The sequence below is a fragment of the Xiphophorus hellerii genome, chromosome 8 (assembly GCF_003331165.1).
Source record: "Xiphophorus hellerii strain 12219 chromosome 8, Xiphophorus_hellerii-4.1, whole genome shotgun sequence".
Taxonomy (NCBI): Eukaryota; Metazoa; Chordata; class Actinopteri; order Cyprinodontiformes; family Poeciliidae; genus Xiphophorus; species Xiphophorus hellerii.
In genome coordinates this window covers 21,310,765-21,331,808 of record NC_045679.1, presented here as the reverse complement: position 1 = coordinate 21,331,808, position 21,044 = coordinate 21,310,765, and the positions used below count along the sequence as shown (strand labels likewise).

At 37.2% G+C, this 21,044-nt stretch overlaps 1 protein-coding gene across 1 annotated transcript in view; it reads left to right on the top strand.

Moving 5' to 3' along the window:
• The first annotated feature begins 1,952 nt into the window (after positions 1-1,952).
• The window catches only part of lamc3 (laminin, gamma 3), a 131,570-nt gene continuing 112,478 nt past the window's right edge, over positions 1,953-21,044 (top strand). Inside the window, exons 1-2 of the mRNA XM_032570011.1 lie at positions 1,953-2,546; positions 10,661-10,965. Coding sequence (XP_032425902.1) covers positions 2,159-2,546; positions 10,661-10,965 — 693 coding nt within the window. The 5' untranslated portion in view covers positions 1,953-2,158. The remainder of the gene's footprint in view (positions 2,547-10,660; positions 10,966-21,044) is intronic.

Genomic DNA, 21,044 nt, shown 5'->3' with positions numbered 1-21,044 from the left:
GGTGGATACAAATGCGGTCCACACTCTTCAAAATTTATTTGTAGCAGAAATTTTAAAAATATATTATATTGCATCTTTGCTATTATGCTTCATTGTTTGTTGTGTCAAATAAAACCCTAAAGAATATTCTGCTGTGGTTGAAACATGGCAAATTGGAGAATTTAAATGCAAAGGGGGTGTTATGTAAAATTTATTTTTTTAAGCTTTATATAATGTTATAATGTCACTGTCATGAGATGCATACCTGTAGTATTGCTTTGAACCTTGAATCTCTTGTCAGCCATTAAGGGGTGCCCTATTCTTGCTTATACAATGTATTGTCTACTTAAACAAAGCTACACCATGGAGCGCCAATTGCCAGCTGAGCTTTTATCTACGCTTGTGGGAACTGCTAGTGGAAACTAGCTGTAGAAATTAGCAAAAACCTTGAAGAACTGTGTGTCTGCTGAGCTCCTAACAATGGTTGCTGAAGGGGGTATGTTGGAGTTAGTAAGAGATTCTTAAAAAAATCAGAGGCCAATTTCAAGGCATCAGATGTAGCTATGATGCCAAGTCATATTTCTTTTGTTTATGCTGTATAAAGAATTTTTTTTACCACTGAAAGTAACATAATCACTTGATTTTGCTATAAGATGACATTATGTTTCTTGAAAATACATGATACCTCCTTAAAGCATTATGAATACTATTGTCTCTTGACATTGATGAAATGGTGAATCCTCTCTGCCAGACGAAAGAAAAAATCGCCTAGATTGTTCATCATGATGGTTGATCCACTTACAGCTGAACAGATTTGAAGCCCAGCATGCTCTTACCGAAATCCAGAAGAGGATTTCATTGCAAATTGATGTCGTCCTCTTTACAATGTCCCTGTCTGAGTGCTGACAGAGCCGCAATAACTCAAAGCAATCACAAGGAGATATGGGAAAGACTTTGCAGTAAATCCCACTGGGATCATAAATGTACGGCATCTAAATGCATCTGCTCACTCTACCTGTCCTTCTTTCTTCCACCCGCGGTAGTCAAGAGAGCTCTACTTACCGCAGCTTAAACACATGCAAACAGCCAAATCACAAGCAAACAGATGGAACATCTTAATCAATTTACCAGCAGAGCAGTGTCAATACAAGCAGCATGTGCAAAGGGAGAAAAAAACCTCAACATTTGAAGGTGTAGAAATGTGCTGTAATCAAGCTTAATGTCACCTGATGTATCTGACTGACCCCCATTGTAAACCAAAATTTGTAAAGCAGGTAACACTTTATTTGACGGTTTGTGAATAAGACTGTCATGACACCGTCGTAAACATCACATAACACCTGTCATGAAAATGAGTAAGTCTTCATGAATATTTATGACTGTTGTCATAAAGTGTCATTCGGTAAATCATGACACTTTTAATACACTTTAAACTTAACTTTAATAAAGCTACATAATTTTTAAAGTTTAATCAGTAATACTTTTATAACAAATTTATGTCAGATCATGATTTCTTGGTTAATGTCAAGTTGTCATAACAAAGACATTTTTGTCTAGGTGAATAAAGATATGTTTTTTGCAAGGCATATCTCATTTCCTGGATCAGAGATGATTTGTGTCTGGTGAAATATTCCCAACAGTTTCAGAACCGCTAATTTTCCACTTCTGAATTGTTATAATTACATTTGCCAGTATGTCCTGCTGCTTGGCCAAGTGTCAAGTATTATTCTCCAATCACTGAGGTGTGTGTCTCTGTAAGAGTCGAGGACCGGTGCTTTGTTATGCCATACCTCAAAGCCCAGAGGTGACAAAGTCTCTTTTCAAGATGTAAATCCGCTTGGCTCAGTTGAATCTCTAGGCGGTGTAGTTTTTAAATTACCCAGCAGGGGGAGAAGTTTTAAAGGTCTTTTTGAATCTATCAGCCCCCACCCCTGTCCCTCCTCTGTCTCCAGCTTGCTCCTAAAGTAAGGGGGTCCTTGCATAAACTTCATTCCACTCTACAAAAGGAAAACACATGTTGCAGATCTGGCAGAGGAAAACATAGAAAGCAGACAAAGAGGACATTGGACTGGACTCATTCATTTGATGTTGGATTACTTTTTCCACATGAAGTTTGGATCTTTGTGTTTGCAACTTCGAAACTGAAGTGTGAGTGCGAAAGTTCAAAGCAATCATAGACATGGCTGCAACTTTTGCTTTGAGTTCTCCTATATTGGCTCTTGTCTTTTCTCATTTCCTGCACCACTACTGTCCGGTTTGGGCCGCAATGGACACCTGCTATGATGAGAAGGGGGCCTCAAGCCGTTGCATGCCCAAGTTTGAGAATGTTGCCTTCAATCGCACTGTAGTGGTGTCAAACGTGTGTGGTTCTCCACCTGAGGACTACTGCATGCAGACCGGCTCAACGCGCTCGTGTCACTACTGTGATGCATCAGACCCTGAGCTGAACCACAACGCCAGCCTCCTGACAGACTTTAACAGGAATGAGGAGCCCACATGGTGGCAAAGCCAGTCCATGTACTATGGCATCCAGTACCCCAATTCTGTCAACCTTACCCTTCACCTTGGTAAGAGCAACTGCACAATCTGCTTTCAGCTTGACACCTGATTTTTGTTAGTCATACTTTCCTCAGCTTTTGGTGTTTGTGACTGGATTTAGCAGAATAACTGCCTACAGTATGTAATGTCTTTTATCATTAAAAGTGCTTGACAGATTATATTTAGACTTTTTTCCAGTGAAGAGAATCTTGCCTGATTTTTTTCATATATTCTCAACTTGACATGCCATTAACTTTTCACTTTTCCTTTCTTTGAAAGTAGTTTCAGGCTTTGTTTTGTGTTTTGTATGCCCATGGGGGGGAAGGGAGGGAGGTCGACAATTTAAAACAGATGTTCTGAACAACAGACGATTTGCATGATTTAGTCTAGACTCATCTCCATAAAACAATCTTGCGTCCAGACATGGGTTAGACTTGAAATTCTTCTTATCAAACGAGAATTCTGTTAGATTCATGGCAGATTATCACAGACAGCACTGCTGCAGTGTAGATAATAAAACATGAGCAGTGACATGCCTTTTGGGTCTGGCCCTTCATTCAGACCACATTTCAAACTGAGCAGTGGTGCTGGTCCCAAAGAGATGATTAGAACTTCGGGGACAAATCTGATCAAATGTAAAGCCTTAAGCATGTCTGCTGTATGATTTGCCTGTCACCACAATACCACAATCTAGCAATTACAACTATTTGCGCTTTTACAATATTCATTATTTTATTTTATTTTTTACCCCTGAAGTCCTTCAAAAGTGGTTTAAACAGGTCTTGATGACTGGAAGGGAACAAATTAATGCTAGCCATCCCAGTCCATAAAATGCATTTGGAATTCATAAGCTACATGTTTGAGGGAAAGAAATGTCATTACCTCCCGTCAGCCAAAGTCATTTTTTCATAGCCTGGGACATCCAAGGTAAGTCCACTGTCATTTCAATTTATGCAAATTTTTTCCATCACTTTCAGGAAACTTTCCTTATGCTCTATAAAAACTGCAAGATTAAAAACAACCCAGTTTGGGTCAAGCACTGATTCACTTCATTGATGTCAGAGTGCTTTGCAACATTATGCCAATCCCTTGAGCTTTTTTCATATTGTAATTTTACAACATTTTAAGTCAAGATTTGACATTATTGATCAACACAAGTGAAAATTATTGAGCAGTAGGAGCAAAATTACGGTTTTCATAATTTTTTGGGAGGAATCATTCTGAATAATGTAACATACATTTGCAATGAAGCACTTAATTTATCTTCCAAATAAACACCAACGCAATTAATTGCTATTAGAAATAACTTAAATATAATAGGTAACTTAGGTCCAACTGTTTGCAATTCAGTCTCAGCTTTTTTGCTGTGGGAATGATTTATGCTAATAGTTAATACCCAGTTATGAAGGCACCATAAGGTCAGGATGATTTTCTTCAACAGAAACAGAGAAGATTGCCTTTTGTCATTGATTCTGTTCATAACCTTTTATGGATATAATTTCTAGGAGGAGACAAGATATTGAAGGAATATGTATTGGCAGCCGTAGGATCTGTTATCAACTTTTTGCAGATGTGGTTCTGTTGACTTCATTGGACCATAAAGTCTAGTTTTCATTAGAGGAGTTTGCAGTCAGGTGTGAAGCAGTCAGGATGACAATCAACATCTCCAAAACTGAGACCATGGACTTCAGGTGGAAAAGAGTAGATTGCCTTTTCCAGAAATGTCCCAGGACGAGGAATTTAAAACTATATTTACATGAAATTGCTGTCTGGAAACTGCTGGTATTTTCATATGTTGATTATGGAAAATTATTACGATATGTTTAGACAAGACCGCACACACCTTGAATCCTCTGTACTTGTCATGCCAGGCCACAATATGGTGCATGTCATCTAAACGAGCTTTCAATTACAATCCTTAGCTTCTACCTTGTTTAGGAAACAATGACCAGTTTCCAACTAACCAAGAGCTCATTGAACCTATTTCTTATCAGACGTTGTTAAACTGAACAGGTTCTGTAGCGCACACATAAGAAAAACCCAGTAGTCTTCGCACCTGGTGGCATTCCAAAAAAATGTCACTCTTAGACCTGGTTTCAAAATGTTCCAGTGTGAGATACTCGATAGACGTACAGCTGAATCTCATTTAAAACATTTCTGTTTTACTGAAGAGCCACTGCGTGCAAACGGGGCTTAATTATCTTGGGGTGTTGTTCATAGATGCAGGAGAAATGGAGGGGTAGATCAATAGGCAGGTTGTTGCACTGTCATTCTCATTGCTTTGGCAAAATTGCAAATATGAAACTACAGACCACTTTACTGCTCAATTAATTCTGCCAGTAATATTATAATAACCTTGTGCAATGTGTCCATTTGTATTGCAAGCTTCTTTGTCCCTTTTTTTTGTATTAATCATGTTTAATCCAATGACATTCCTGTCACAATACCATGCTGTGAAAAGCTGCTTAAATCATTTCCTAACCAACGTTATATTTTTAGCCTAACTGTAATGGTCTATGATGCAAATATTTTTTTGCAAACCTTCTGTAAATCAACTTTATTCTCTCATTTCCATGGGTTTGTGTGATTACAGCAATCTCTTATCAACAAGAGAAATCTGGGGCCCTAAGCTGACCTTCCCAAAATGCAATTACTACTCTTTTGCAAATCAAATCAAACTACTAAAGGGCAGTAGAAAAAGAGTTTGTGTTTTTTTGTTTTGTTTTATGTTGTTTTCCTGGAATATCCCTCTAACTTAGCACCATATTCCAAAACTAGGAGCACATCTAAAGAGTACAAGGTCAATGCTTAGTATTTGTAATTTTGGTTTAAGTTCATTTCAAAAAGTTTTCCTTTAATATTCACCAACACCTATTCCCCAGTTCATGGAGCTGACTTGTCAGTGGTGGGTGGATCCTGCCAATGAACAGTCAAGCAAATGAGCAGACTCAGAAAAACAAAGAGCTCACAGGGCAAACACACCTACACCTTGGCCTTCCATTTGCCGAGTAATCAATAGAGGTGAGCATTGGCATTTCTGCCATTGGCAAGCTGCTACCAGCAGGAGATGCTTGTGTCAAATTAACCTACAGAGTTCATCAGAGAAGTCACTAAGGATTGATAGAAGAGTATTTATAGGTACTTGATGTCTAGTGTGCTTTTATTTGTTTTTCCTGCTTTCTTTGGAGGATCACTGCAGCACTAGACCACACATTTTTGGAACATGAACAATTTTTGGAGTAAATCAGTTTATATCTGACAGTCTGTTAGTGTAGCGTTCATTATAAGGTATTTTAGAAAACAATTTCACGTCATAAAAAACTATCTGAACAATAATAAACAATAAGTGGGAATAAATGTTGACACTTTTATTTAGGTTACTGACATGTCTTGTTATTGTTATGATTATTAGATATAGATGTCCAAATCTGTTAGTATAATACAAATGTGCTACTAAAATTAGTATTTCCTTTACCAAGATTAACACAGTAAATATGATTTGAAATTTATTTATTTTAGGTCATGACAAACTGCTGCAAAAGTGAATTAGTTATTGAGGAAATAAAGTTTTCAGATATGTTTCCCAAAGTAGGACTGTCTGTTCATCCATATATTGTTTGGGCATGATGTTTTCTATCCTGAGGCAAAAGGAACAAGGTGTGGGTCACCGTCAGGTAGCATACTGAGTTTTCACCTTAGACCACAGGCTGTAAAGCTCAATAATGTAATGTTAGAAAATTAGAACATCAGGATAAAGTTCAATATTTGTGTTACTTATTTCAGAAAGTGAAACTCATACTATGTAAATTTAATGTAAGAAGAAGAAAAACATTTCAAGCCTATATGAATTGTATTTTTTTATGATTGTGGCTTACAGACAATAAATCCCAAAATGCATATATTTCATAAGATCAACTAAAATCTGTATTTAAAAAAAATCTGGGTTCTGACAAGTTCATTTTTATGCAGTTAATACTTTGTTGGGCATCTTTGCATTAATAGGAGCATCAATATTGTTCTGCTGAGGTGTAGTCAAAGCCCAGGTTGCTTAGACGGCACCCTTCAGGTCATCTTTGTTATTGGGTCTGGTGTCTCTCATCTTCATCTTGATGATACACCAACAATGGGGTTCAGGTCAGTGAAGTTTGCTGGCCAATTAAGCACAATAATATTGGGGTAATCAAACCAGCTTTTGGTACCGTTGGTAGTTTGGGCAGTTTCAAAGTCCTGCTGGAAAATTAAATTGGCATCTCCATAAAGCTTGACAGCAGAAGGAAGCATGACGTGTTTTAGAATTTATTGGTGACTGTACTGAGTGTGGACTCGAGAAAGCAGAGACCAAATAGAAGCTCATGAAACCTTTGCAGGTGTGTACAGTTAAATAGCTAATTCAGGTTTGACTCCATACACTTCTAATGTTGGATTTTCATGGCATGAGAAATTTGCAGTTCTGTCGCACTGTTTCCACTTTTCCAACGACATCTTGAACAATGCAACAACCTGGATGATTGGAACAAAAAACATGCAGTAGAAGCATGACAGGGAAACATGAGGTCCAATTCATCTGTCGGCAGCGTAGAAGGTATTGTTAATGTCAAAATGCAGTAAAGCTCTGCAGACTTGGGGACACCTCTTTGCAAGGTGGGGTGCCAAGATCAATTTGAATCTCGGTTACCTTGAAAATCATAATTACTATTGAGCAAAGCCTTAATTGCACACAACCCCTTTCCATATGTTTGTCAGGAATGGTTACTTCTACTCAAAATTATAAACTTTCTTTATATGTCAAATGTCTTCCTGTATTCGCCGCAGGATGAACAATCGAAGCTGTCAAACAGCTGCACTTCAAAGCAACAACACGGTTATAGACTGTGAAAATGTCAGCGCTCTGACCACAGAGGAATGCTTGCATCACGTGTCCTGAAAAGTAAGAAGTGCTTCCATCATATGAAGACTATTGATTTTCAATAGCAACCAGATGTCTGTCCTTGTTTTGAAACTCTGTTTATAGCGTTATTTTTGTTCCAAAGAGACTGGATATTGCTGCAGCTAGAAAAGAATCCTCCTTGTCTTGAGAGTTTATTATTCAAACAATTCCAACACCCACATGTCTGTCTCCTATAGACTAAATTGACCTTTTGCTCCTACCAAGCATGTGCTCCACTAAACTCACCGCCTTTGACGTTTCCACCTTAAACGGATTCTGATTCGGTTTTCAGAACACATAACATCATGTAACTCAATATCTCTGAATTATGTGTGTGGCATCCTTTTGTAGTCCATCTGGGCTGCTGGTGGGGGGTGCCATCGCCTTACTGTTTTCCTTCGCCTGTCCAAACAAAATAAGATCTCTGTGAGGGGAATACAGGCAAATGTTGGGATGATAAACAGACCAGCAGGATGCAGAGGCACATGCAGCAGACAGGTCAGTGTGGGTCTGTGAAGAAATGGAGAGAGGGGGGGAAAAAGGAGGTGGGGGGTGCAGGATTAGGGCAGCTTCAGGGGGAGTAAACAAAACATAATGAGGAAGGAGAAGTAGGATTGGGGGGGTGGGAGAAAATTCTGCTTTGCTGGTAAGGAATTGGGGTCAGGTTTTTCCCACAAAGACTTGTTGAGAGAGAGAGACCCACACAAACACACATTCTATCAGAGCACATTGATGTCTACAGCTGGTTCTCATTTTGGAACGTCAAAGAAAAGCAACATCCTGTCTCTGATTTAAAGCATTGATAAAAGACGTCTGCCGCATTGGGGCATGGCGCTTTCACAGTTAGATCACGGGCTTACATCTGTGAAATGCATAAGTAAAAGCAAGTTTTTGATTGGACTTTGCATTTGGCATGAGTTGATAAATCCATCCAGCCGCTTGTTTGGTAACACAAAACATTTAGCTCAAATAATAAACAGATTTCAGATAGTTTCCCGTACTTAAGAGGGTTTAGTCTGAGTCTGGGCAGACAAGTGCAGCTGTGTTTGACTCAGAACAGGTCAAACAGAGGGCTAATTATGTGACTACTTTACTCTTTATAGTCATTGTCAAAATGCTAAAGTCCCAACTTAACTTGGATGTATTTCTGTATCAGCTTCAAGGTTTCAGCATTTTTGTTGTTTTTGGATCTTTGATCATTTTCTTTCATACTTCTGTGCAGGGATGGGATTTCATAATTTTGCATCTTACATTGGTCATACAACAAGCTATCTTCAGGTGTGTCTTGTTTTGTCAATAATAACCTGCACAGTATGTCAAACCGCAGTCATCACTGGAGTGTCAACGTGCATAGTATCGCATTGGATGCAGTATTTGGTAGGATATTGTATCTCAAATTCACGCTCTGTGTGCCAGTACTATTTTTGGCCTGACAGGGTTTAGCCACCCATGATGCCCACACTTGTTAATTGGAGGGGATTGTGGTAAGGGGAAAAGAATGGTTAGGAAACTGTTGGTAAATTATAATAAATATCAGTATCACGTTATCAGCAAAATTATGGCAATTGCAGTTTTCTTGATATCACACTACCTTCATCAGTACTTTTCTGGAAATGTAATGGTAATTCTCTAAACCGCTTTAGCCTGAAAAGTCTTATTATCACAGTGGGTGTTTTTAAGCACTTCCACTGAGAAGCAGGCGTTGTGTAAACACCATGAAACAAGACTAATTTCCTACTAGATCATTTTGCAAACATGTGCTAAAAGACACCTGCATATCTTTCAAACTTTTTATTCCAATTTATCCACAATGTTTGTCTTGGAATACAGAATCTATCTACTGGTGTGGCTTAAGAGTAAATAAGTGTTCAGGAAGTGCTTGCTTTAATATCCAGCATGTTAATTACAATCATCCATTTATTTCGCTACCCACTTATCTCTGCAGGGCCACCAGAGAGTTGGCTCATATCTCCAGCTATCACAGACCCACTTATGGCAGGATAGAAGTAGTGTAAGATGAAGTTAAATACACTATTTTTTTTCTTTTTATCATCTTAGTGAGATATTCTTTTTAATGTCTGGATAAAGTGTTAACAGCCTGTTTGGCCTCTTTTTGAGGAGGCGGGATTGGCCTCCAGGGTCAACAAACACTGATTTTAAATAGCTTTCAGTTACTACAACCTTTCACTGCTATGCCTGTATAAACCAACAAATGCACACTCTTTTTCATATCATCAAATGGCTACATTAGATCACAAACTTTAACCAAGAATGACTAAGCGATAACCACAGTAACATGCAAATATCCATGTTTGCAATTACTCTGCTTGTCATCACAGATACCCAGCATATATTTCATCTTCTGTGTTTTTTTTTGTTTCCTCTTTTTTTTTTGCCACAGCAGGGCTGAGCTCACCTCATGTGGGGAAATAAATGAAAGCTAAATGATCTCAGAGCTCCAAGTCGAAAGATACCATTAAAGGTTTCTAGAAAGACAAGACACGAGTGTGCCAAGCTCTGACTTGGCAGAGTACAGCAACAGATGTCATTACGGCTGCAGCAGCGGACGGCGGCCCTCTATCAGTGTGCAGAGCTTAGTATCTAATGATGTAGATGAAAACACCCAGGAGTGCTCCAAAAAAGCCTGTTAAGAGAGTTTCCGCAAGTTACCCCTCTGCCTGGTCTCAATGTGATTTCAGTTTGTGTCTACCCAGTCAATCCTCTTATTACTGAATGTTTTCATATTTCGGAGTCTCAGGTTGTCTCTCAAGTTTTCTACAGCAACAGAGTATTAGGATTAATCGGTGCTAGAGGTGACGATGTAGGCGTTTATTCCACAGAATTGAAAGAAAAGAAAACTGAACTAATCTGAAGGAAAAACAAACCTGTTAATTAAAGGATGGTCTTCTAGCTGCATGAGAGATTATGCTAAACAATTGCTCCAATATAGTAAAAATGCAAATGTAGCAACATTTTGTGAATCCATTTTTTATTCAATTTCTCAATTATTGCAATATTTAAAAAGTAATTATTTTACTCAAAATAGTTTTTTTCCCCCTTTGCCCTAAACTGTAACTCCACAGTGTTGACTAATCGAACACCTAACTATAGAAAAAAAACAAAACATGAATCTACCAAATAAGCAGGAAACTACTGATTGTTCTGATTTCATTGAAAAGTGATCATGTTTTTTGTTGTTGTTGTTGTTTTCCACAGGCAAAGCCTTTGAGATAACATACATCCGTTTAAAGTTCCACACCAGCCGGCCGGAGAGCTTTGCCATATACAAGCGTACAGAAAAGGATGGACCGTGGTTACCATACCAGTATTACAGTGCTTCATGTGGGAAGACATATAGGAGGAATACAAAAGGTTACATTCGCCCTGGAGAAGATGAAAGGACCGCAGTTTGTACAGACGAGTTCAGTGATATCTCCCCTCTCACTGGAGGAAATGTGGCTTTTTCTACCCTGGAAGGTCGGCCCAGTGCCTACAACTTTGACCAAAGCCTGGCATTGCAGGTGAGCAGACACTTCATATTCTTCTGAGCACATATTTTCCTTTGAATATAAAAAGTTAAAGAAAGATTCTTACTCACTGTATAAAAATACACTCTTTTGTCACTGCTTTACATATTACTAGAGTGTAAGATGTATGATGACTTGACCTGATTAACATAGCAAATTCATGGTTCCTGCAAGGTGTACCCAAGGACGAACTGGACTTATGGAGGTTATTTATTTATTTTTATTTTTTCTATAATGTCACAGAAGAATGCAGTGTGTATGAGGTTTTGCCTTCACATCTACCCAGATGGAGTCAGTTTTCCTTCTAGAAGCTAAAAATTTTATGTCATCAAAATGTGGGCTTCCCAGATTGTTTTAGTTTGTGTTGAACCGCTCACATTTAAAGAATATCAATCCTTTCAATGATCACTACTTTCTTCCCTTGTTTGGATGAAAGTTTAAAACTGTAATCAAATGACTGAATTGCCTCCTCAGCATGCAGCTAAGTTCTAATCATTGCATGCGATACTCTAATGTGCTACTTCAAATGTTATTCAGAACATTCAAAACTGTTGCCTCTAAATCTGCTCATCTGCACACATTTTTATACAGACAAACATCCTACAGCCATGCTTGTGTATGCATGGCTTTTAGTCTTTTCAAAGGAGTTGGAGTAAAGCTAATGTTATGTTTAGTTCTGATTAACATTGATGAAGCCTTGAGAGTGTTGTGCTGAATTAATGGCCGCCTCTTGAGGTTGAATTTGAAAGGGGTGGGCAATGTAAAGCATGGCTAAAAGTGACTAAATAAAGCACTTACAGCAGTCTCCCCGCCTTTTTAAAAAAAAAAAAGACTGTGAGCATTCATGCATACATCTATTCATACCCGTGAAGTACTTTGCTACTTAAACTGAAGAAGTCTGATGTGCTTTGATGTTTGCTGCCTATATTTGTGACTATTTTTACTTCATAGTTCAAATACTGACGCACAGCAGCATGAGCCGGTCTCAGATCTGCTTGAATAAAAACAAAAAAGCACCAAATCAGAAATTTGACCAGAGTCCTTCAAAAAGTAAGGATCATTCAAACAAAACAAAGTAAGTTACGTAATGTAAATATGTTCTCATTAACAGTACACAGAAGGAAAAAAAATCAATTAGTCATATTCTGCAGCCAACAGATTTTTGGTTAGATGCAGAATTTCAAGACACATTGGCTGAGGCAGCGTTTGAAGTTTCTTTAACATCTGTGTGAGTTGAAAAGGTTCCAGTTGAGCAAAGAAAATGATGTGAAACCTGGGAGTTCATAAATTTGCTTTAAAGGTATACGTTCAACAGTGAAAGAAAAAGGAAAGGGGGTAAAAAGTACTGACAGAAAAAAAAAGGGTTTTGAAGTTGCGAGCTCGGCTAAGGTGAGCAGAAACAAATGTGAATCTTAAATGTGTCTGGAATGTGCTTGTCAAGTTTGCTCAAATCTACCAAATAGATAATTGAAGCTGCTTTCTGACTACATCCTTGTGTAGTCTCGAAAAAGTGCGTTGTGATATTATGTTGGATCTTGGAAGGCAAAGGAATTTTCTGTTTACAGCCACCAGACTCCTGAGAAAACCACTAACAATGCTGAAGCATAACACAGTACATATCACAATGTCAGTTGATGGTTTGAAGTACTTTGGTGGTTGTCAGACATTTTACGTCAAGTATCACCTAAAGTTCAGACTGGCTTATGGTAGATGTAATTATTCATCAATACCCAATTGTATGACCTTCGAATGGCTTGTCCTGCTGGTCCGTGTTTGGTGAAAAGGTGCCAACTAAAATAAGCAGGTCTTAACAAGACAGCAATATGTTTATCATTTTATATAAACCATTAGAAAGTATATGAGAAAACTGAATTGTGTTTCTGTTGTCTGGAGGAAAATGCCAGTGGTGTTCTTCAGATGAAAGAGATTAAACAGTTGAGAGAGGAGCAGTATCTCACGGTTTCGGGTCATTGTGATTCATTAGGAAATTAGCTCTGATCAGATTGGGCTACACTAGGTTATGTCAGCAACTGCTGCCCAGCCAACATTTACAAGTGAAACACTCATGGATGGAAATTGGTATAAAAATTGACCCCAGAAAGGATTGTTTTCATAATTAAATAATGAAAACAATCTTGTATGTAGACATTATTGATGTTGTCTTCCTCCAAATTCCTAACTGTCAATAATTAATCTTGTCACTAGGATATTTTCTCTCAAAAAAGATGTTTAGTAAACAAACATTCTTGAAATCCATCAAGTAGCCGAGTACTTTTAAGAAAGGACGCCACTGCAAAATGTTATATTTATTTATAAATGTCGAAACATGTTAAATAAATACATTAAGCTGGACTGGTCCGATTTCAATGTCATTCAAACTTGGTGCATTCACAGATAACACAAAACGCTGCTCACGATAGAAAAACAACAACAACATGAAGCAAATATAACGATGTGACAGAAGAGCCTTTTTTTAGTCCCCTACCTCTGTCAAAACCTCATTCAGGTGATGTGGGCAACCTCAAGCTCCCCCTGCCCATTTTGCTGCTTTTCACAGTTCCTTTTTCCTATTTTTGTTCCCCATCTTCAAAATAGCAACAAAACCCAAGGAGAGAACATTTTCAACCGAGTTAGCTTAATTTCAGAAGAAGCATTTGACTGCATTGATCAGCCGCTAGCCGTGACCTCTTGCATGTGCAGAGCTTCCATCAGAGCATTGATTATAACGGCTTGTTCTTCTGTCTGACCTTTCTCCGATGTCTTGGTGTGGAAAAAAAAGAATTCTGACTATGCTTGCACCTCTGAAAAGAAAGCTGTCCTCCTCCACATCATTAAATAGGAAGAGGAAGTGAAGATATGTGGGGGATATGAAGTGTAACCTTGCATAGCATAACCTGCACCAAACCTTCCTGAAGGACGAAAAGCTAAAACGGGGAGGAAAAGCTAAGAACTAAGCTAAGAACAGTTTGTAAGAATATATATGGTTACTTAGTCACTTTAGTCAATTTTTTTTCTTTATGTCGTTTCATTCCAGTTTGCAAAATAGCTGTCACACAACTGGTGCTGTCAATCCTAGATTACGCAGATGATATTTATGGTAATACTAGAGAAGCTACATCCCTTTAAGACTCTATTTAATAGTCTTTGTGTATTTATTCTGAGGTGCAGGACTCATGTATGAGTCTTTAAACTGGGTAGCTCCTACGGCCAGAAAGAAATTTCATTGGTTGTTATGTATGTTTAAATGTATCCATTTTAATTTTCTTCCACATTTAAAACAATATTTAATCCCCTTTAGTCCACATTATAGCTTGAGAAATACTGATCAGTTTTTTGTTGGGGTTTTTTTTCACACCAAGTATTAGTAAAAAAATTGGACTTCATGCGTTTCAGTTTAAAGCTCACATTGAAATAATTGACCTCCCTCAGTTAGCTGTATCACCTCTTTCCGTATGTTGAAATTATCTTTACTTACTTATTGTCAAACATCTTGCTCAAGCTTTCAAAAAGAACAAACACTCATTTATTCTAGATTTACTCCTGATGTACTTGTATTTGTACACAATGTTTTATTTGGTGTCTTGTTGTAGAGTGTATGTATCACACATTTACTACATTTTATTCATTTATTTCTGATATACTAGCTGATTATGTGCGAGGGAAGGATGGAGTATGTGTGTGTAAGTGTGGTTGGGTGTTTCTCTGTTTAAACGTTTTGTATTGTATTTTGGATTTACTTATTACAATTTGTTTTATTGTTTATTATGTTTTGGGGTTATCATCGAAATAAATAAATACATTTGCTGAAAAGATTTTTTTTAGAGTGGTGTTAGAGTGTCACAGTTAAAGTCTGGACTTTATTTGAGATGGTGTGGCATGGCCTTAAGTGTGCTCAAAATCTAAAGTGGCAGAGTTAAAACAATTTTATGTTGATAGTCTCCAAAGTGAGAGTTAAATATGACAGAAAACGAGTCACTGAAAAAGTCTGATCTGTAAGGAGGAGATGATTCTTACTTTAAGTGAGATTTAGTGTTGAATTATGGGTAGGCTCTCACTGAATTAATAGTTCTGCAACCCATTTTTTGCTAATTTTGAATTACCTGTAATCATTAGTGCTTCAAAACATCACTGATATAAAAAGGAATTCCAAAAAAACAGACAAAGGATTAAGCCGACATTCCTCAACTCACCTTAACTCTGCCTCCTGTTCTGTCAAAACACATTTTTTCCTGTCAGGTGCTGTTTCTTCACAATACCTTCCCTCTCATCAAGCTTGGCACTTTGAATAGGCTGTGCCTCCTGCAACCTCCCACTGAGTAGAAAGAAATATATTTTTTTTTAGCAGTGATCCCAATTTAAACTTGAAAAATATGAAGGGCAGACAGCAGGGATGAAGCCACTTCTGCTCTCGAGTGTACGCTAAACTGCGCAGAGCAGCAGGATTAGCAGTGCATTTTCTGCTCAACTCTCTGATGTGAAGCTCCCTCGCATCTGCAGCAAGTGAAAATTGGAATTAAAAGCACTATTGGATTATCTTTAGTACCATTACGGGTTTGGCACATTGTGTGGCAGGCTGCAGCCAGTAGGATGACAAACAGCAGCATGAAAGGGGAAGGACTGGGTTTGGCTCTGGAGATTTTGCTCATTTGCCTCCGCTGGGACAGTAATAAAAATGAGAATGAATGAAGAAAATAAATGTATCTGCGGTTTAGCAAGAGCTTCTTAACTCAGCAGTACATGAATCTCCTCTCTCTGCCACATTATTCCATGCCTCATCTTTTTTTTTCTCCTGCCCTGTGTGTATGACTTTCCCTCAGCTCTTATGCCGATGCTTCTTCGTTTTTGTTTTTCTTTGCTTGAAAGCTCCTCTAAACGTCTAGCCCACAAAACATGTATGCCCTCAGTCTTCAAGACAAATATCTTTTATATTGATCCCTTCAAATTAGCCACTTTGCAACCTGCACTTATCTATTTGCTGTATTTCCATGCACTCTGGTAAAGCTGGAGTAGCACAAAATAATTTAGGGGCTTGGGAGCAGAGGATTGGACTCCCTGCCCTGTCGTAAAGTGTGCAGCTTGGATTTATTTTGAAAAATATGCACCTAGGACTAACAAAGAGAAGTGCCTCTTCTTCCCCTGAAAGGGTTGTTTTGGTGATTTATAAAATATGCAAGGAAGACAGTAGACTCGACATTTGAATAGGTGGAGAAAATATGGCTCTCGGAAAAGGTGTAAGCAATGTTTCGTAAAACGAGCTCAGATCCAAGATTTTGACAGTTTCCCTAAACTTTAACTTGTCTGGTTTGATTTAACTCTTAATTCTGAGCTGCGCAAAACAAATTAGTCATACATGACAGAACAGAAAATTGGATGAAAAATGTTAGAAAAGCTTGCAACCAAATGTTTTCCTTTACCCAACCGTACTTTGCATTGTGTAATGTGGTTTGGTAAACAAACAAAAAATTAACAAAAGCTACAAAAACATTTCACAAAAGTCCCATGCACATTTCATGACTTCTTAAAATCCCTTTAGTTTGCTTTAGATTTGTGTTTATTTGTGATTTTTTTTTAGATGTTTACAGTTAAAGTTCCCCCAATATCATGTATGTTGTAAATTTTGATGCAGCCAAGGGTGGAAACTAAAGTTTCTTTAATATCCAGGCAGTCCCACATGCTCATCACTTCCATGCCTCGCTGCATTGTTTCTATTCCAAGCAAAAAAAAAGTTTCAGAGCAAATGTGGAGTTGAACAGTATAGACATTTTAATTGGTGTTACAAAACACCAAAAGTTTCTGAGAAACTACTTTCTTTCCTTTTTTATTTATTTATTTATTTATTTTTTTTTTTTTGCTTAAAGACGAGAACAAAAACAATTGCTTGAAATAAGTCAGTGTACAATGAATCATGTACAATGTACATGATTTTTGCATTGAATTACTGAAATTTTGCAATTTCTTTTTTTATATATTTTAAGTGATTGAGTCTGTACGTTAGAAGTTTGAATGGGGACTGGAGTGATATAGATTCCAAGGTTGTTTTTTGGGTTGTTTTTTTTTAAAGACACAGCCTTTATTTTAAAGGTAATCAGTATAGTAGATTTAATCACATTCAAACTGACACTAATGCTACTTTTGGCAGTATTTCAAAATCCTTTGGATGATGTATACCTTCTGATTATAAAGCTGCTGGCAATCAATATGAGCTAAGAATACATGGATTGGTTGGCAAATCTCTGGACAAACCTGGCAAACAACCACCCTCCTTCATTCCACCTCTCACCCTGTGCCTTTCTTTTAAACAAGACGAGAAGGCCCAGTAATTTAGTGTGATCTCTTTTCCCATTAGAATATAACAGAGATCAATTGCACTATTTCTTTCATTAAATGTCTCATTCCTCCTCTGTTTTAAGGGTGCTGAGCCATATGGGTGTAGTGAGCAGAGACAAAAAGAGAAAAAAAAAATCTACCCTCTTTGAAGCAGAATCAAAGCTCCTGGGTTGCGAAGGAGTTCTCTCTTTTTTTTTTACGCAGGAAATCTTCAAAATAAAGACGGTGGGGCATAGCCTTCTCTAATTGTGTGATACAGCTTCTCGCTTGAGGTGCAAATACAGGCAGCTCAGTCGAGTGGGGTTGGGAGGAACACTATACAATATCCTTTGCACAACAACACTTTCTCCCGAACATCGAGTGAAGCACAAAGAAAGGAGGAATTGAACAAGCAGAAGGTAGAAAATTACATGCTACAGGTGCTTTGATTCAAACTTTTTTCCTTTATGCTGGGGAAACAATACAAATCTACACTGTTTAGAGCCTGCAATACTCTTAGTATCGTTTTTGAAGGATGACAGTTAAAGATTTGGTTCTGCTGTCCTAAACAATCAATGTAACAAAGGGACATGTTATAGGTTTAGCAGGCGCCCCATGATAAATGCACCGCAATATAATATTTCACCATTCTGATTTTGTAAAAGCATATCCAGCCAGTGTGTTGGGGAGGGGGGTATGAGGAAGAGAATTGTGAACCTCCTTTTTTTTTTTGCGTGGGAAAATTCATCACTTTAAGAAAAAGATTTAAAACCCAGGTTAGCACTCGCTTTAAAACGTACATTTGTGCAGATTAAACCTTTTGTCAAATCAAATTAAGCCTATCTAAAACAACACCACATTTGAAGGAAAAGGGTACAACCTTTTAAGCGTGAGATCAGATGTTCAGATGTGCTCCACGCCTATTGTATCATTAATTTCAGTCAATTCTTTTATTGATACAATTGATTGTCAAAAGCAAGCCATCCTATATTCTCCATATGGACTACAAAGAACATTTATGTCCTTTCTCTATTCAATCTTTTTAAAAATATTTTCCAAATAGACTCCTTATTAAAAAATGGGACTTTGGGAGTACTCTGGTCATAGACAAGCATTCATGTGTGGTGAGAGGTGACAAAAGGGAGTCCTGGTTATAGCTAAGTATCGATTGGAGGACATCCAACCAGTCATTATGAAGGATAAAACGATATCATTTTAAGCTTTGTGTGGCACCGTAAAGAGTTGACTTTTTTTTTTTTAATAAAAAGCCAGAAAGTAAGACATCTTGTACCTTATGGGGTTTTATGACTAATACTGGAACTTTAAACTTCCCCGACACTCCCTTGTTCTTCTGCAAGCAGAACTTTAGTTGGGAAAAAAAATTGTCTCGTGATTGTAATCAGTGATTAGTGAAAAGTTGACATAAAAAAAATCTAGGCTTGTTTTTGATATAGAGTTTTCTGTTGCTCCAACAGAGAACTTTGTTTTATAATGGATGTAATCAAAGCAAACGTGGTCTGTTTATCACTGTTTGTCATAATTTTGGACTTGTGTTGACATTCCCAGCCACACTGATGAATGATTTGTAAAGCTTCCCGAATTTGTAACATTTTGTTTCTGTGAGTATTGACGTTTCCTAGCAACAGGAAAACGAAACGATTTAATCAAGGGCATTTACAACAGCGGGATCCATTTTATTTCTAATACAAATAATAACAGAAAAAATCAGCGCACTCGAGCTGTGTCAAATTAGATATAGCTCACTGACAGAAGAAATGAATTGATGACCTGTTTTTTTTTTTTTTAAACTAAATTATTCAGTGGAGTGACATATATTTGCTCTCTTACAGATTCCATTGGTTTTTGTCATTTTGTCACATTTACATGTGATATAAAATAAATGTTCATATCAAAGAAACTTGAATAATTGCAAAAACCAAATTTTAAATGATTTAATTATTTAAGGGGAGTATAAGATATCTGAACAAAGCTGCCCGGATGTAGAAATGAACCTGTTTCTTACACCAGTCAAATGGTTCATCACCACAGGAGACAATAATTTCAATCCTACATTGAGGATGTAGCATTGACTTCTGAGGATTTTTGGCCCACTATTCTTGCAGAATTGTTTTTATTCTTGCAGAATTGTTGTAATTCCAGCCACACTGGACAATTTTCAAGCTTTTTAAGGTCACACCAAAGCATCTCAATAACAGTCTTTACTTCAAAATTGAAGTAAAGATTGTGACTGAGTCACTCTAAAACATTTTTTTTATTTCCATCACCATGTGTCACGCTTATGGTGTTCTTTTTTTTCTGAAATGTGTTCATTTTATGCCAGATGTAAGAAGTGCACACGCCTTCCAAAGCTTTCCGCTTTTGTCTGGTCAGTGTGCAGAACATTTTCCCTAAATTCTTGGGCATCATCGTAATGGTTTTGGGGGCTTTTTTTTTTGGTGATTGGTGATCAGTAGTAGTTTTACCCTTTGTATTCTCTCTGGAAGCTATTTTTGTCCAGGCTCTTTCCTTTGTGACATCTGGAATAAATTTGGTAGGCTGGTCACTCCTAGTGATTCTTTTTTTTTTGTGAAAAATGGCTCTCACTGTGGTTCAGTGAAGTTACAATTAAAACAGTTTAGCAAACCTGCTTTGCAAAATGCCCATCACATGTAAATGTATCATTTATAAATAAATGTGACAACATGCATTATATAATCTTCACCGTCTTTAACTTGGGGCACATTTCTTTCTGAGATTCTTTAGCTTACTACATGTTGTCAGACTGTTTCAGATGAAATTGTTTCTCGTTTCGAGAAGTCTGAAAATAAACTCAACTTTTCAAGCAAGGGATTAATCACAGTTAACTAATGGGGCTGGAAATGAAAATTAGCCACTTGACTATGATCGCTTGTATTTACATTCTAATATTCATCATTATGTATTGTCCCATTTTCAAAAATAACCTGAACCGAACTATATTCCTGATTTAATAAGTGGAGCTGAGAACCTTTGTTTATATACATGATCAGGTTGGCTTGAATAGCCCTCCCGCGGGCCTTAGTACAATAAAATATAATTAGAAATAATATTTTTTATATTAGTTTGATAATATAAAAGTTTATATTTATGCATTCTTTGTCTGATATTAAGATTTATTAGACGGTAGCAAAGGAAATCTGGAAAAACTGTTCAGCTTTGTCCAAGTAATAAAAGCAACTTCTTACATGCAGATTGTCAACCGAGCAGGAAAAGTTTCCCATTATTCTATGCGCCATATTAGTCTGCCATTTCCGCTGCATATATCTCTCATACAGAGCTATACATATTTCATCAGGCTTAAAACAGAAATTGCATCCAGCCTGTTTTATTAGCATTTTAATCCCACTGCAGATTTGTCCGCTGTGCCACAGTTTGGATAGTGCATATCCAATATAGTGACTTTACATCTCGTGTTTTATAAAAACAACTTTAGTTTTTTTTATTTTAGAGAGGTAAAGCAAGAATAAATAATGATATATATATATGAAAAAGAAAACATTAAAATGTGACCATCTACAAAAAAAAGAGTACAGACTGGTGCTTTGTTATACTTATAATGTAACATGCAGGATTTTATTGCCAAATGAGATTTTATTTGAAAGAAACAACATTCACCTTGTCATTTAAATACATATTATTTTTTTTCTTCTAAAGAAATGGCTTATTTCAAAGTGAGCTCTGTTGTCAAGTTTGTAAAGCATGCCTTTTTTTTTTCAATAATCAGAAAA